Below are 18,845 nucleotides of genomic sequence, written 5' to 3' on the forward strand. Positions count from 1 at the left end.
TTTAATGCCCATATAACAGTATTATACTATACTCATCATTAACTCAAGTGTGCTTTCTTCATCTGTTGAACACTGAAGAAGATATTTTGAAAAATGTTGCAAACTGGCATCCATAGCAGGGTGGAAAAACTATGAAAGTCAATAGTTACCGCTTTCCAACATGTTTTAAAATATCTTTTTTAGTGTTTAACAGATGAAGAAAACTGTGAAGAATCCCTTTAATGCCCATATAACAGTAGTAAACTGCAATGTGGAGGAACAAAAAAAATCACATTCACAATCTTAAAGATATGGTTTGAGGGGGGCCCTAGAATGAGAGATGTGACGTCTTTGAATAATTAAGTTAATTTCTTTGTCCTGTGTGGAAAAGTATGGAAGGTTTGTAAATAAAACGATCTTTAAATATTATTGAACATGTTTGTCTCTTATTCAGTGTTGGAATTTTGTAATTGTTAGGACATGCGACATTGTCAAACCCTAAACAAGGTCAAATAAGAGTGTTTTTCAGCATACTGCTGTGCTTTGGCCATATGATTAATACCTTTGTCAGGGCAGCGGTGTGCTCCTCTCCGCAGCTGATGTAAACCACCTTCTGTGAGCGCAGGAACTTGATGTGGCAGGGAACAGCTCGGTCTGTCAGATCAAGGACAAAGATGAGAAAACATTAGGCTATTTTTAAAGCAGTGGTTTCTTCCTTATTGTGGCATATACTGTATCTGAATTAAAGGGACAGTTCGCCCAAAAATGAAAATGACCCTCATCCTTTACTCTGCCAATCTGACAAGTTGAACACAAAAGAAGATATTTTGGAGAATGCTGGTTGAATAAATAGAATAAAGCTAAAATATTATGTCAATGGGTACCAGCAGCCAGCATTTTTCAAAATATCTTCTTTTTGCAAACGTAAAAAGGGTCCATGACAGTTTTTTCCAACATTCTTCAGTATGTCTTCCTTTGTGTATTATCCCCTCCTGAATTATTAGCCCCCCAAGTCATTGTATGAGGATGGTTTGTTCAGTAGATTATCAAAATAATAAATATTGCTCAAGGGGGCTAAAATATTGACCTTAAAATGTTTTTTAAAAAATTAAAAACTGCTTTTATTCTAGCCGAAATAAAATAAATAAGACTTTCTCCAGAAGAAAAAATTGTATGGGAAACAGTGTTGCCAGACGTACGATAAATATCTTATTTGTACAATAATTTCTACCTCTGTATGATGTACGATCAATAATGAGTAAAATCCTATAATGTACAATAATTTCAGAATTTATGGTGTTTAAAAGTAATTTAATTGTAATCTTCGGGTTTCTTATTGATCTAGCTGCATCTTTTCTGTACTGTCTGTGAGGAGAGTGTGGATTTGGGCACGTTTTCTATCTTACGTTACCTCTTCTCAGCCAATCAACGTGGAGAATGGCTCTCTCACGAGTTAACGCTCCTGCTGCGCATGCCCGTGGTTAGGTCAGTAGTTTTCAGATTGAGGTTGATCTTTTAAGCAATAATGTTAAAACAATTAGTGCTGTAAAGGAAGGTGAGAAGGACAGGGGAGTTTTCCCTTGACATTCTCGTTTTTCCCTATTCAAATGCGTCATGTGAACGTGTTTTTTTTTTCCAAAGTTAATCTCAACAAAGCATACACACCTCAAAGTGTGTTAAAAATTTGGAGGGTGCACTGCTTTCAAGCCAACCAGCACTATTTTGCAGTCCATGATGGCATCCAATTTGTACAGCAAAATGAATCCCTCAACATCTGGCAACATGCAACATTCGATGACAGCAACTCAGAGGTGAAGTTTGAACCTTCCCACTAGGGTATGTCTAGTTTTTTTTTTACGTATTGTGGTAATTTGCACGTTGTGTCAAAACGCTATGTGTCTAGATAACAGCTATATACCATGCGTTTGACTCGTGTATGATAATCTTCCTCCAAATACGATAATTTTGAGGTTCTGGTACGATACTCTGACATTTCCAATCTGGCAACACTGATAGGAAATACTGTGAACAATCCCATCGGTTGGGAAATATCTGAAAAAGATTCACAGGAGGGCGAATAATTGTGACTTCAATTATTACCTTGCTCGTCATTGAGACCCAACTGTCCAGCGCTGTTCTTGCCCCACCCGAACACAGCTCCAGAGAAGGACAGGGCGAAGCTGTGGTCTCCTCCGGCGCTGATCTGAGTCAGTGGGATCCCGCACAGAGATTTGAGCGGCTGAGGAGACAGAGTGCTCGGCTCTCCCTTCCCTAAACCCAGCTGACCGCTCGAGTTCTCTCCCCATACAAACAACTGACCATCTGAGAAGAGGAGGACAGCGGGACACTTCATTTATAGCAGAAGTCCAACACAAAACAAAACCGAAGATACACTTCAGCTGCTCTTACCTTTTGAAAGTGCTATACAGTGATGGTTTCCACACATTACTTGAGAGATCCGATGCTCGCACAACTTTTTAATCAACCTAAAGAAATCAATACAGAAAAAAAAAACACATTTAATAGGGTCAGGATCTAATAATAAATATACCTGCTAAATAACAATACAGTGATTTACCATGGTTAATCAAATAGGGATGCAATTCAAAGACACTGTTAATTATCACATTATTAATAAATTATAGTATAATTACTATAATAATTATTACATAACTGTTAAAAGTAACTATTACCCGAGACAATGTGCAATGGAAATTATTTTGTTTTACAGTTTAATGTGAGAGGTAATATGTCACATTCTGTTCATTCATAATCATTTCCAATAAATTGATAAAAAAAATAATTATAAAGGTAGACATTGGCACAGTGATGCATGTATTTTGGGACTGTGACAAAATCAAAATGTACTGGAAAGAGATTCACAGAAATAATTGGATAAACTTTTGCTTTGTCCCCAAAGGTATACCTTCTGATCTGTACAGTGGAACTGTGTCTTGATTGTGATAAATTATGTGTATTAAATTTTTGTAAATACTTGGCCAAAAAATTTATATTATTATTATGATCACTAAATAAATAGGGCGGCGCAATGACGCAGCGGTTAGCGCTGTTACCTCACAGCAAGAAGGTCGCTGGTTCAAGCCTCAGCTGGGTCAGCTAGCATTTCTGTGTGGAGGTTGCATGTTCTCCCTGTGTTGGCGTGGGTTTTTCTCCGGGTTGCTCCGGTTCCCCCCACAAGTCCAAACACATGTGCAATAGGTGAATTGGGTAAGGTACTGTAAATTTTCCGTAGTGTATGAGTGTTTCCCAGTGATGGGTTGCAGCTGGAAGGGCATCTGCTGCGTAAACATATGCTTTGACAAGTATATATATATATACTTTATATTGTACGGGTACCATCCAAAACCACTATGGTTGTCATAAAACAAAATAATTAATGAATAAATAAATAAATAAATTAAATAATTAATTTAAAAATGACCATAAATAGCTTTAACGCCACCTTGCATGAATGCTTGGAAGTGAAAATAACAAAATGGCTGCTAACATGTTTTTTTAACACTGCGCTAGCATAAGCTGGCAAGTTCCTAGCTAAAGTTATGTAGCGGTTTACCTGTTCATTCATGAGTCAACAGCAAATGAAGAGGGATGTGCTGAACTTTTGTACAGATAAATAAAACAAGCATGTGAGTAATGCTGTGCTTTGCTCTACAATAAACAGATTAAACAGGAGATTACTGTATTAACATTCATATTTGCCAACATTCCCGTTTTCCCAGGAGTCTCCCTTATTTCACACCCTTCTCCCGCCACCCTCCCGTTTTGTTATTTCTCCCAGGAAACTCCCCATATTTAGTATGGCCCAATCTAGTTACGATTAAATTATTTTTGTTCCATGTTTGTCAAGTTGTCAGATCTTGCATAAAACTCATCACCTCACGCAATAAACAAAATATTCAAATCTCGAAGCATTTTATACCTCAATCAGGCAACTTACGTTACAACCCAGTTGCGCTGTTGATTTCTGCGCAGGTGGTAGATTCGGGATTTGAGCGGCGAAGGTAGCAATGTCAGAAGTAGTAGACAAAACCATCCTCCCTTTTTTTATTCAATGTTTGACGTAATCTTGAATGAAAAATTAAGAGAAGGCTCCTCCCTTTTTTTAAAACAGCCAATAGCGTTTATTTTTTCTCACAGCTCTGCCAGTAAGAGTGGTGAAGCTCAAGCGCATCAAATAAAAAGCTAATTAGAAGCATTTTGAAGGGGGCAGGCATGTCAGATACTAGAGAGCATCTGATTGGTCAGAAGATTTGATGAGAAGCTGAAGTATAAGGGGACGTGCAAGATATCATCGATCGATTTAGAAGGAACTGACAAACTGCAAGCTTTAGATGTTTAGAACATTTTTATAAAATAAAAGATGTCTCTGTCATGGGACCTTTAATATGTAGACATAGGGCAGCATTGGCAACTATTAAATGGACACCAGTGTACTGCAAATGTAAGCATTAGGAAAATTTCAAGTACTTCCTGATTGATTAGCCAGTAATGTCAGAGTCATATCTAGTGCTGTCAATAAACGAAACTAAATAATCCTCAATCATTAACTCGCCCTGGCGTGTATTGTGCTTGTAAAATGATTTTAGATAGCTGTGATGATCTTCTCATTCAAATGAAGTGCTGCATGTCAGGTATGTTGTTTCGAATTATGTTGGGGTTATATTTAGCAGTGCTTGAGCAAATAAGCTAACCAATATACAACAGAACAGCAGAGCTTTCAGTAACAGCACATTATCACTATCATTAAGTCTTGTGTTCGGGAGACCCCTGCGGAGTGGAGGGACTCATGCTGGGACCCCCTCATGAGGTTAGGAGGCAATTAAATCCTCATTAGATCTCCCTTATCTAGAGCAGGCTTTATGAGGCAAAGGGTGCTGCATGTGAAAAGTGCACATACACCACAAAAAGGAACATAACGGTTGATGTGGTATAAATGCATTTACAGCGGTATCACAAAAACAGGAAACCATTTGTCACATGCTTGAAACGGAATGCTGATCAGTTCTGGGTTTACAACAGTAACTAGTTACTGTTATCAGATTTCTTTTTTTGCTGTAAAAAGTAACCTAAGGGATTACTTTTTTTTAGTATAAATGCATTTACACAGATAAAGTAATTAGTTACTGTAATCAGATTACTTTTCTGCTTGTAAAAGTAACAAAAGAGATTACTTTTTGTAGTATAAATGCATTTACACCAATACAAAGTAACTAGTTACTGTAATTAGATTACTTTTCTGCGGTTAAAAGTAACCTAAGGGATTACTTTTCTTTTTTGGTGGTATAAATGCATTTACACCGGTATCACAAAAACAGGAAACCATTTGCCACATGCTTGAAATGTGAATGTTAAATCAGTCTTAGTTACAAAGTAACTAGTTACTGTAATCAGATTACTTTTCTGCTGTAAAATGTAACCTAAGGGATTACATTTTTGCATGGTATAAATGCATTTACAATCCATTTACACCGGAATCACAAAAACAGGAAACCATTTCAAAACACACATGCTTGAAACATGAATGTTGAATCAGATTTACAAAGTAACCAATTACTGTAATTAGATTACTTTTCTGCTTGTAAAAAGTAATTTAAGGGATTACTTTTCTCCTTTAGTGGTATAAAAGCATTTACACCGGTCCTTAGTTTACAAAGTAACTAGTTACTGTAATCAGATTACTTTTCTGCTGTAAAAAATAACATAATGAATTACTTTTTTAGTGGTACAAATGTATTTACACTGGTATCACAAAAACAGGAAACCATTTGCCACATGCTTGAAACATGAATGTTGATTAGTTCTGGGCTTACAAAATACTAGTAACTGTAATTAGATTACTTTTCTTCTGTAAATATTGTGTAAGGAAATAATTTTTTGTAGTATAAAGGCATTTACACCAATACAAAGTAACTTGTTACTGTAATCAGTTACTTTTCTGCTTGTAAAAGATAACCTAATGGATTACATTTTTTTTTTTTGTGGTAGAAATGGATTTATACTGGTATCACAAAAACAGGAAACCATTTGACACATACTTGAAAGGTGCATCTTGAATCGGTTTCTGGGTTTTACAAAGTAACTCGTTACAGTAATTAGATTATTTTTCTGCTGTAAAAGTAACCCTAAGGGATTACTTTTCTTTTTTAGTGGTATAAATGTATTTACACCAATATCACCCAAAACAGGAAACCATTATTTACACCCTAGAAACGTGAATGTTGAGTGCAATTTGTTACAAAGTAACTAGTTACTGTAATTAGATTACTTTTCTGCTGCAAAAAGTAACATAAGGGATTACTTTTTTTAAGGTGTAAATGCATTTACACTGGTATCACAAAAAGGAAACCATTGTCACATGCTTGACAGGTGAATGTTGAATCAGGTTTACAAAAGAAATAGTTACTGTAATTAGATACTTCTCTGATGTAAAAAGTAATGTAAGGGATTACTTTTCTTTTTTAGTGGTATAAATGGATTTACACTGGTATTACAAAAACAGAAAACTATTTATCACATGCTTGAAACATGAATGTTGAATCAGTTCTGGGTTTACAAAGTAACTACATTAGTTACTGTAATTAGATTACTTTTCTGCTGTAAAAAGCAATGTAAGGGATTACTTTTTTAATCATTTAATTACAGTTACTTATAATGCACTTGCCTTAAATGCTGTGACTAAATGCAAACAGTTTACCAATTCAGAAAAGCTGAACAATTGTTTTTATCAAGATTATCGAATGTATTGAATGTCAGAAACGTAGGTCAATATATGCTGTGTATGAAATATTGTGTCCTTTCATTGAAATGTTTTGTGTGTTTTGATAGATATAATGTTCATTACTATTTAAGTATTAATTATTTTTTAATAAAGGCTCATATTTAAATCATCAATTAAAAAAATTTAATAATAATAGAGTTTATTTTCTTTTGTCTACGTTTTGAGATGTATAAGAATTTTAAGTACTGCTGAGTTAAACAATAAAATTACATTGCAAAAAACTTTCTTACTAAGAGTTTGTCTCGTTTCTAGTCCAAATATCCAAACATTCTTAATTCAAGAAGCATTTTCTAGACAAGCAAAACATATTGTCCTAATTTTAATATTGTAAAATTAAGTGAGTTTTTCCTTTAAAACAAACAAATAATCCACCAATGGGGTGAGCAAATAATTTTGTTTCCATTGGGCAGATTATTTTGCTGTTTTAAGAAAAAAACTCAGTTAATTCTTCTTTTAAATTATTTATAAATGCTTTGATTTAACCTTTTTTTTAGACATTTGGACTAGAAAACAAAAACTCTAAGTGGGAAAAGCATTTTTGTAGTGTACTTATTGACTAATTGAGTTACTTTACAGACAAAATAGTAAATAAAAAAAAAGTACCTGGGCACGCGGACTGCCTCTTCAGCTGTTCCCAGACCAAGCTGCCCTCCATCTCCAGCTCCCCACGCAAACACCTGACCCTGCTCGTTCACCGCCAGAGAGTGAGCCTGGCCACACGACACGCCGGAGATCTTCTGAGCGTCCAGAGCGCCAACCAGCTCTATGAAAACGCACACACACACTTTATAAGCTTGCATACAATACTGGAAAATATTGCGGTACGCCATTTAGTGTTGAGTATTGCGATAACATATTTCTTACGATATAACAGGGTGCATTTATGAAGTGTAATTCACACAGGTGAGTGGCTTGACAAACCACCTGTAGAAACAAACTTTCTTTAAAAAAAAATTATAATAAAAAAAAAATAAATAAATAATCTTCCCTCTCCTTACTCTAGCACTTAATTCTCTGAGCACTAACAGTTCCTTTGTATAACTAGCACTTGCTGTGTGTATTGCCTCTTCTTACTGAGTCACTGAATGCCTCCTCAATTGAAAGTTGCTTCGGACAAAGGAGTCTGCTTAATTTCCCTAGAAAAAATGTATGTTTATTAGCTATGTTTTTTTTAATCACTTAGGAGTCAAAATTATTAGCCCCCCTGAATTATTAGCCCCCCTGTTTATTTTTTTCCCCAATTTCTGTTTAATAAAGAGAAGATTTTTTTCAACACATTTTTAAACATAATAATTTTAAGAACTTATTTCTAATATCTGGTTTATTTTATCTTTGACATGATGACAGTAAATAATAGGTTAAATTAGGTTAACTAGGCAGGTTAGGGTAATTAGGCAAGTTATTGTATAACGATAGTTTGTTCTGTAAACTATCGACAAAATATACATCTTAAAGGGGCTAATAATTTTGACCTTAAAATGGTTTTTAAAAAATTAAGAACTGCTTTTATTCTAGCCCAAATAAATAAATAAGACTTTCTCCAGAAGAAAAAAATATTATCAGACATACTGTGAAAATGTCCTTGCTCTGTTAGACATCATTTGGAAAATATAAAAAATAAATAAATAAATAAAATAAAATTTAAAAAAAAAGGGGGGGGGTAAAAATTCTGACTTTTACTGTATATATTTAATGATATTAAAATAACAGGTACAAGACATTTTTCAGATCTAATTAATTCTAATTCAGAATAAAAAGCGGTGTCAAAGTGCAAACATTTGGTCTTCAAACACTTTGGATGAGTAAAAACCCTCGCAGATATTCTGACTCTGATTGGCTGTTGTCATTTTCCTCTCTCGACTCGACTCCACCCATTAGTGTTATTTTCAGCTCTAATTTAACCTTTGGGCCGCTCCAGCCAATAGCTGAATAGCAACTACTGGGGAGGTGGGGATAAAGATAGTAAGGGCCCATCTGATAAAATAAATGTCCTTTATCACTCATGTCTGCGCTACATACAGTAGATTTAGGAATAGGCAATATGGCAAATGCCCAGGATGGCATCTTGCATGGGGTGGCAAGGTGAGTCGGCGAAGGCACCTCTCTCAAACTTTTTAACATATCAGTTCACAGAATATTCATAGTAAAACCAGATAAAAGCCAATGACATAATCGAAGTTGTATGGCATCCAAATCAAAGAGACACATTGTTCACAATCTCATTAATACGCCAAAAACATATCACTAGCTAAAGAAAATGTTAAAAAATTAAATAAAACATGAATGAATAAACTAACTAAGCATTCATACCGCTGGTGGTGAAAGCATCAAAGTAGCCGTAAGTCATTCATTTTCAATGGAAGCTGGCGGCAATAAGTGGTGAGAAGCAGTGTGTCACCAGTGTAGGCATCAAGGAGAGTCGCAAATCGAGTCATCTATGCTATGACACAGTTTGGCAGCAACCAATCAGAATGTAGAAGTCCACCGCTTTAAGAGGATTCCAGAGAACTCAGCCCTGTGAACTTTGGTTCTGACCACAGTTTCTTACCAATGTTTGATTAGTGAGGGTTAGGCAAGATTTCCAATTATTTACGATTTTGTCCCTGTTTGCTTACAGGGACATAAAAGTTTTAAAAAGTTCCTGGCAAGTATGTGGATTTATGATATTAATAATAAAAAAAAAATAAGCATGAAGCTAACTATAACAATACAAAACAGTATTGTGCAATCAGAACATTTCAGACATATAGGATAGGTGGAGAAAAGCCACACCAAACGCAACAACTTGATCTTTCATAGTTAAATAAATTTGTTATAAGACGAGCAATATTTTCACGCTGGAAAGCATGTTTTATATGGGAATGTAAGTGATTTGCAGACATGCTACTACAATGACCCCTTTTAAAAGCAAGATCATTGTAGCGAATTTTGACACTCTCACCAGCGGCGGTATCAATGCACAGTAACTAACTATTCCCCAATGGCTGTAAATTGGCATGCTAAACTGAATGCCTACTTATCCAAACATGACCAGAAGAAACTTTCATTCTCCAGAAATGAAATGCAGTGAACTCCAGACTAATGTGAAAACACGCATTTCTCAAGAGCTGTTCATTACAGTGCTCAAATTCATCTGAAGCTATACAAGCTGCAATCCTGATGGAGCAATCCTGATCATTGCCCAACATCTGTTAAGCATTTTCTGCTTAACATAGTAAACAATAGGCAACAATGCTATCTAATAATAAATAAATGATTGAAAATGCAATCAAGCATGCACCATTACCCATTACATTAATATACGGCTTCTTCAACATGCATCTGTTTCTACACTGGACATACAGTGTAAAGACTTTTGCAGTTATTAAAGCAGTGCATCTTTTTTCCGTATTATTTTTTGGACAGTCTTACTAACACATCACTCGTGCCAACATAAGACCGAATGCTGCCATCTCATTAGCACAGACATGCGAGAGAGAGCGCCTGCTGCTTGGAATTGTTTTTTATAAACCGGATTTAGCAATCCTGAACTGTGAGTCCCAGTGCATGCTGGATAAAGGGAGATCTGCAGTCATCACTGACTGTCAATGCAGTATAATGCAATAATAATCGATCAAACACATAATGTTTTATTAAATCCAGGCCACACTGAATCATAAGTGAGAATCAAATTGAATCCATTCATATCTTGATTTTAGGTGTGCTTATATTAAAAACACGCAGCATTTCAAGTTTATAAAACCATTTATCATGGACGTATGTGAAAAGATTTATACTGTTGCTTAGTTGCTATGTATATTTATTGTAGGGTTGATTTGTTTGTTCATTGCCACATCAGCAACGTATGGCTATATAATGGCAAGATTTATATAGATAAAAACAGATTTCATAAAAGTAACAACTTCATAATTCAGTAAGAGATGATACAAAAATAAATCTAATAAAAATAAACTTTTGATTCAGGGATGAAGATTGAACTTGACATAATAACTAGCCCACAACTTACTTGTTTACACTGTGTGTATGTACCCAAAATGCAAGTACCAAGCAAGTACAGTGCTAACCAACATGACGCCTTGTTTTAAATGTATTCAGATGTTCAATATTCATGTTTAATAGCATATAATATTCATTCATTCATTCATTCATTCATTTTCATCCACTTTTTCATCTCACGTTCCATCCTTCCTTCACTCGTGAACAAAACCCCAAGATACTTGAATTCCTCCACCTGGGATAAGGACTTTCCTCCAACCTGGAGATGGTAATGCACCTTTTTTCAGTGGAACACCATGGCCTCGGACTTGGAGGTGCTGATTCTCATCCCAGCCGCGTCACACTCAGCAGCAAACCGCCCCAGTGCATGCTCCTCCATGAACCGCCACTCCTCCATGGACCGCCACCTTGTCGTGGTGGAGGGGTTTGAGTGCCTGAGTGATTCTAAGAGCTATGTTGTCGGGGACTATTGCCCCTGGTAGCATCTCCCAAGGCAAAAACCTGTCCTAGCTGACAGGTCGGACTAAGTGCGGTTCAAAAACCCCTTATGAGTGCAAAAACATCAAGGACTGTGACGTCGCCCGGTATGGCACAGCCGGGACCCTAGCCTGGAGGCCAGGGCTGGGGTTGGGGCTCGTATACTAGCGCCTGGTGGCTAGGTTTTTTCACACGGAACCCGGCTAGGTTTAGCCTGAAGGAGCGATGTGGGACCATCCTCCAGCAGGCCCACCACCTGCAGGGGAAGCCGTAAGGGGCCGGTGCATTGTGGAACGGGTGGTGGTCAAAGGTTAGGACCACGACAACCCGATCTTCAGGCACAGAAACGGGCTCATATAATATTCAGTTTTATTAAATTGGAATTGTCAATAATAACTAATATCAAATAATAACAACTGAACATAACTGAAATGCAAATTGTTTTGTCACGTTTTAAGCTCCATATAAATCTAACATCGGTCCAAGTTGTTGGCAATCGTAGGTACATCACATAACACATTTCTGAAGATATGACTTGATCCATTTCACACATACCAAAAACTTCATATTCCTGCTCTGAACTTATAAAACGTGTCAGAGAGTTATGACCACTCCAAAACTGTCTGAGCATTATTATCAATTTGATGCTCCAAATGTCTTCATCTTGACACTGCATTTTTAATAATTGAATATTTGCAGTCTACAAATCCAGAAAAAAAATCTAACTTTGAAAATACGTCTATAAAAATCTGCCAAAAAATTCAGTTTCTATAATTTCAGATGTTCAATATTTAATACAATATATTTTTAACAGCGTATAATATTCAGTTTTATTAAGTTAAGGCAGATTTATACTTCTGCGTCAAGCAATTTTAAATTTTGCTTGATTTTTTGAGAGATTGTGCTGAGCATACATGTGTGTATGCTCAGCACAATCTCTCAAAAAATTTAACTACACGTCACAACGACGAGTAGCACAAGCTCTGTGATTGGTTGCTTGAAGCGGTGACGAGTGCGGGCGGTGCTGAGAGAGCCGCCAGCCCGATGAAGCGAGTGTTTACAAGTGTGAGTCGCGTGAAGGAGCTCCAGATGGAAGCTATTGTTTTGTGTTTACCTTACAGTTGTTGCACGTCTGCCGGTTTCAGGTTGGGTCGGAGTGTCGCAGACGAAAGTGAAGAACGCATTGAGGGGTTGAAAAAACAGACGAGGTGTGGGTGAGATTGGAGGGCCCCTAACAGAAACTCTGGGGGCCCCAAATGGCATTGGCCCTTAGAATTGTCCTAACTTTCACACCCCCAACGGCACCCCTGAGCGTGCAGAAGTATAAATGTGCAAGGCATGTGCTGTGGATCACTCCAATCACGCGGCGCAGAAGATTATAAATCAGCCTTTAGAATTGTCAATAATCTAATAATATTGTTAATAATCTAACATCTGTCCAAACCAAATTACTGGCATTCGTAGGCACATCCCAAAAATGTAACATCACATAACACATTTCTGAAGATATGACCTGTGCTTGATTCATTTCACAAATGCCAAATGCAAGATGTGACCATTCCAAAAGCTTTCTGAGCATTATTGTCAGGTTACGGTTTAAAGTTAGCATCAAATTCTGTCGCATCACACTTAAATTATCACAAAGTCAGTTACCTGGCCTGCTTCCTCCCTTGTCGTGGCCCAGCTGACCGCAGCTGTTGGATCCGCAGGTGTAGACGCTCCCATCATGCAACAGGAAGAGCGAATGCTGGTTGCCGCACGCCACTTCTTTAAGCCCTCGGCCGTCGAACACGCAGCAGCTCCTGGGCTCAAAGACAGATGCCTCTGACGCACCGATGCCCAGCTGACCCGCGCCACTGCTTCCCCAGCACAGCATCATGATTCACACATACAGAGAGAGAAACAGATGGATGGATCCGGAATCGGTGGAGAGCTCCTAGGCTGTGCCACCTTGCCGTCTCCGCCTGTACATGACGGATCTGGAACAGACCAAAAACAAAGTCTGAGACGCTGGAAACAAGTAGGTGAGGAATTGGGGGAAGAGAATGGAGGAGGTCACACACACCCCTGTTTACATAATGGGTGTGTAAATGACAGCTTGTGTGTGGACGGTCGGACACTTGATACAAGACTGGAGGTCATAATCCACCTGGTGGGGTTAAATAAGCATATACAGTTATACACAGTTTCAGCAATCTCCTAGGTAGAGGATAGATATTTTGTACTTGGTGGGCTTTCATAACCTAATGTTGGATCAAATATGGACAAATCCAACATCTGGTTTGAAAAGTGCCATTCAATTTTCAAGTGTGAAATCCAAATGTACAATGTTTAATTTGCTAGCGCACATTGCTCTTCTTTAGGTGAACAAATGAATAAATACGTGGAAATTAATGCACTGAAAAAATAAATGTTTTTTTTTTGGTAATCTTCAATCAAATTCGGAGCATTTGGATCAGCGTTTGGAGGGGCGATGCTTCTCTGATGATGTTAGTTTGATGCTTAAGACACAATATTTTTACCCAAGCACCTCTTACCGTTAGTTTGCTATGAGGGAATGTTGCGCAAACAGAATATCCCGGCCGAATAATCAGTTTTAGTAGGAACATACTATAATAAAAGTTTCAGCAACTTCCGTTTCACGTGGACTTTAATTGTGAAAAATATCCCAATGTCGGGTTTCAACGGGTTTCAGTTTATTTTCATCGTTGGCGAAATAAAAATCATTCACGAACATATTTTATACATCATAAATATTTTAATGTAATGCATTTCAAGCATTCATTATATATAGACCTTTTTCTTAGAATGTAAAAATACCCATTAGGCTTTGCGTGTATGCGTAAGGAGGATGCTTTGAACTTCCAGTGGACATCTGATGCGTATAAAGAGTCACATTCGGACAGCTTTGAAACGATAGTTTTGATCTACTTTGCTTGCTTTTAACGTTTTGAACTAATACTGCTGTGGATCAGCGCCACCTCCTGGATGGATTATTTAAAAAAATGTGATCTAATGGGATGGAAAACAACTGCTGCAATGTTAGGCATGGGCCGGTATAAGATTCTGACGGTATGATAACCCTGGATAAAAATATCACGGTTTTACGGTATCACGGTATTGCACTCACTACTGTAAAATATATTCTTTTTAAATGTCTGGGTAAAAAATCTAAACTTTTTTCCCCTTTGAAAACATTCATTCATTCATTCATTCATTCATTCATTTTCTTTTCGGCTTAGTCCCTTTATTAATCTGGGGTCACCACAGCGGAATGAACCGCCAACTTATCCAGCACATGTTTTACACAGCGGGTGCCCTTCCAGCCGCAACCCATCACTGGGAAACCCATACACACTCATTCACACACGTTCATACACTATGGACAATTTAGCTTACTCAATTCACCTGTACCACATGTCTTTGGATTGTGGTGGGAAACCGGAGCACACAGAGGAAACCCAAGCAAACGCAGGGAGAACATGCAAACTCCACACAGAAATGCCAACTGACCCAGCCGAGGCTCGAACAAGTGACCTTCTTGCTGTGAGGCGACAGCCCTACCTACTGCGCCACTGCGTTGCCCCTCCTTTGAAAACAATTTATTTTATTTTTTTAAAGATTCATAATATTTTGGAACAGTAAACATGTCAGGCTAAATAATTCAAATGAATCATCGACCTCTGCTGTTTTCATTAGTTTCAAAAACACAGATTTTTTTACAATTTAAAACGGCATCTTTGGATATTTTTCCTACTCTAGATACTGTTGTCCTAAAAAACAAACAAAAAATTTAAATAAAAAATCTTACACATACCTTAGAACAGTATTAGAGAAAATTTTGGCGGTTTTAAAACCTTGATTTTTTTCAAACTGCGGTATACCTTGAAAACAGTTATCATCCCATGCATCTTGTGCTGTTTAAATGGAGCATCGTCATCCCTAATGTCAACATTTTCTCTTTTTTTCAAATATATAGCAAACCCAAACAAATGTAATTGACCAAAATGTTAGACACATAAATGTACTACCCCTATTACAACTAAAGAGAGACACAAGGTGAAAATAATTTTGAAATGACAGAAAAAAACATACCATGGTAAATACAACACAATACAAACTAACTAAATGAAACAACAGCTCCAGACGACACGGAAATCAGTAATGTACTTTTATTGAAAATTTTTGGAAATTGCATACATAAGTTTTATACCAGTAATATGGTTTGCTCTTTATAATGCAGTGATGTATTGTATGTGATGTGTGTGTGCATTGAAGAGCCATGATGATGTGTATTGGTAATATGTCAACATATCAAAACATGCAAAAAAAAACTATATTAGCATAGACTGAAATGATAGCTAGTTTTTCAGAATTCTTCACAACATCTTATTTTGTGTTCAACAGGAGAATAAAATTCAGGTTTAGAACCACTTAAAAGTGTGAGTAAATTTACATTTTTGGGAGAACTATGCCTTTAAAGCATGGATGTCAAACTCAAATCCTAGAGGGCCACAGCCCTGCACAGTTTAGTTCCAGCCCTGCTTCAACACACTTACCAGTATAGATTTCAAACAAGACTGAAAGACTTAATTAGTTTGATCAGCTGTGTTTAATTAGGGCTGGAACTAAACTGTGCAGAGCTGCGGCCCTCCAGGAATTGAGTTTGACATTCTTGCTTTAAACTATTAAGAAACAACCAGAAAATAGGTTAGATAGTTTCACTGCACTTCTGGCTCATTTTAGCATTTTCTTACTGACCACATAAGCCAAAAACTACACATCGTACCTCACTCACCCTTTATTTTTTCCAATCAATTTTAAAGAAATATACATCTGTTTTAAGCATTTAAATCTAATTTCGACATAATAATAGGTCTGGTGTGTATATATTTAGATATGATAGCATCATCTAATTGTCGGGGTTCAATAGGCATGCCCAGTCATATCAAATTAAATGTTTTGCTTTTCAACTTTTTGTACAGAACTGGAAGGTTCATAAATGTGAGTTTAATATTAAAGCATCACTACATTAAGGTAAAGTTGGTTCTATATTCGCACGTTTAGACTGTCTCCTTAATAATATAATTTCAGAAAAAGTATTATTTGCAAATTCTGGAAATAGGGAAATCATATTAGCAGCCAAAGACTATCAAAGTACAACAACATTTACAGTCAGTTAAATAGTATTAGATTTAACGTCATACTTGAATACAATTTCAGACCGAATATTCAAATTTCTGCTTAATCCGAGTCTGCTTAATCCTGTCACTGACTGCTGTTTATCTGATATAACGCATGATGAAATGCAGACAAGCACGTGGGAACGATGGGCAGGGAGAAGTAGCTCATTTGGATTTCAAGCCACAGGCTACAAAAACAGCTTCAACGTATTCAGACAACAAAATAGGCAGATTCTGAAGGCTATAATAAATGATCCAATGGGTATTTTGAGCTCAAACTTTACAGACACATTCTGGAGACACCGAAGGCTTATCTTACATCTTGGAAAAGGAGTAAAATAGGTGCCCTCTAAAGTCATTATACAATTACAGCCACTAAAAAATGCATGGAAATGATTTATAGAGTGTTTTGAGGGATATTTAGTGACAATTTTAGAGGTTACTGTAGGTCAAACTATACAAATTATGTCAAATGTCTTTTTTAGGCTACAAGCAGACATAAACACTTATTTTAGAAGAAACGTGATTTGTGAATACTTAAGATGTCTATCAATGCTCTAGAACTACCAGTTTCAGACTGTTGAGTGATATTTTTCCTAGCATTGATTAGTGAGATTCACATTGGTATACACCGTTATAGTAGGGGGGGGGATAACCGCCCCCCCCCCCCCCCCCCTTACATCTTGTCCTTTAGGGTGGATCAGGCGTTAATTAGGGGGGTTGATCCGCCCAAACCCCCCTGTAATTTACACCTGGTTCTGTCTGTCACTGACTGCAGTTTATCTGACGTAACACATGATGAGAAGCAGACATGCGCGTTGGGAAAGGTGGTCGTGAAGAAGCAGCTCATTTGCATTTAAAGCCACAGGCTACAAAAACAGCTACACTGTATTGATCCCCCCCAAACCTCCTAACAAGACAACATTTTGTTGAGACAACAAAATGGGCAGATTCTGGAGGCTATAATAAATGATCTGATGGGTATTTTGAGCTCAAACTTTAAAGACACATTCTGGAGACACCAAAAGCTTGTCTTACATCTTGTAAAAGGGGTAAAATAGGTGCCTTTCAGTGGTGTAGTCCCGGCTACACGCATGCCTACTTTTTTTTCTAATTATTTTTTAGGGGTTTTCCCCTTTATTAACAGGACAGTGGAGATTTACAGACAGGAAAGTGTGGGGAGCAGAGATAGGGGAAGGATCGGCAAAGGACCTCAAGCTGGGAATCAAACTCGGGTCGCTGCGAGCACCTGGGTGCTATGTGTCGACGCACTAACCACTAGGCTATTGGCGCAGACATGCTTACTTTTTTCACAAGGTGTTTGGGTATTATGACTTCTGAGGATCATTAATTGCATATACCCTCAGTATACTCACTTGTTTTGCTGATTAGATTTCCCTAATTTACGTGTATTTGCGTCACCCTTTAACTGTATACCAAATGTTTTTTTTAACTCACATCTTAATTTGTTGCAATTGGTGCATTTAACTTGCGCCATTCACCGCCCCCGGACAACCGCAGCAGCTGAGAGGTAAAAAAGACGATGACAAGTCAACTGAATGATGTCTCGCTAAAACATTAAGTTAAAATTATAAAAGAGCATTGGCGTCGCTTTAAACCCCCTATTTTTCTATATTTCTGGTCGCCGATGTGGGCCCTAAATAATATCTCTGGGGGCCCCGAAAAAGCATGGGCCCTTAGAATCGTCCAACCCCCCTTTTATTTCCTATTATGACTTATTTTATGACAGTGAAATATGTAAATTAGTCTGTACGTTCATATTTATGCAATTTAGAATTTTTTTAAAAGTGTATTTAAGCATAGTATTGGAGTTTTTGGAGAATTGTGCTTTACTTTTGTTTTCCTGATTTTTATTTTTATTTAAAATTGTTAATTTATGCTAACAACAAACAATACTTGATAAAGCTGTCTTGAAATACGATTTTTGTTTAGCTTTATATATTCAGGCAATCTCCGGGTCTGCTGGGGTCCCTAATAGCTAAGCATAAATCATTCAATAAGGTTAGACTATTAGCATCTCACTTTAAAATGAACAAATTTGTTTAATATTTTTCCTTTTTAAATGGATAGTTCACCCAAAAAAATTTAATTGCCAACATTTACACAACCTTTACTTGTTTCACACTGGTTTGTCTTTTTTCTTCTTCTGTTGAAGTCAAAGGAAGATAGTTTGAAGAAAGCTGAAAACCCGTAACCGTTGACTTCCATAGTATTAGTTTTTGTTTTTTTTTTTGTCTGTGAAAGTCAATAGTTACAGGTAACTGAGGTTAAATAAGTATATTCCTTATGTATCAAAGAAACATTGACTTTCGTTGTTTCTTTGCCTACTTTTATTTAAAATTTGGGTTGGGTGGGTAAAAGTACACCACCTTTTTTTAGAACTACACCAC

The 18,845-nt window shown here is 36.9% G+C and overlaps 1 protein-coding gene across 1 annotated transcript in view; it reads right to left on the reverse strand.

Moving 5' to 3' along the window:
• herc3 (HECT and RLD domain containing E3 ubiquitin protein ligase 3) overlaps positions 1 to 18,845 on the reverse strand; it is a 66,460-nt gene that overhangs the window by 46,765 nt on the left and 850 nt on the right. The window contains exons 2-6 of the mRNA XM_056456553.1: positions 12,905 to 13,230; positions 7,382 to 7,541; positions 2,389 to 2,465; positions 2,080 to 2,301; positions 542 to 633 (exon numbers count right to left, since the gene is read on the reverse strand). Of these exons, the coding sequence (XP_056312528.1) occupies positions 542 to 633; positions 2,080 to 2,301; positions 2,389 to 2,465; positions 7,382 to 7,541; positions 12,905 to 13,130 (777 nt within the window). The 5' untranslated portion in view covers positions 13,131 to 13,230. The remainder of the gene's footprint in view (positions 1 to 541; positions 634 to 2,079; positions 2,302 to 2,388; positions 2,466 to 7,381; positions 7,542 to 12,904; positions 13,231 to 18,845) is intronic.

Source organism: Danio aesculapii, chromosome 1, assembly GCF_903798145.1.
Source record: "Danio aesculapii chromosome 1, fDanAes4.1, whole genome shotgun sequence".
NCBI lineage: Eukaryota > Metazoa > Chordata > Actinopteri > Cypriniformes > Danionidae > Danio > Danio aesculapii.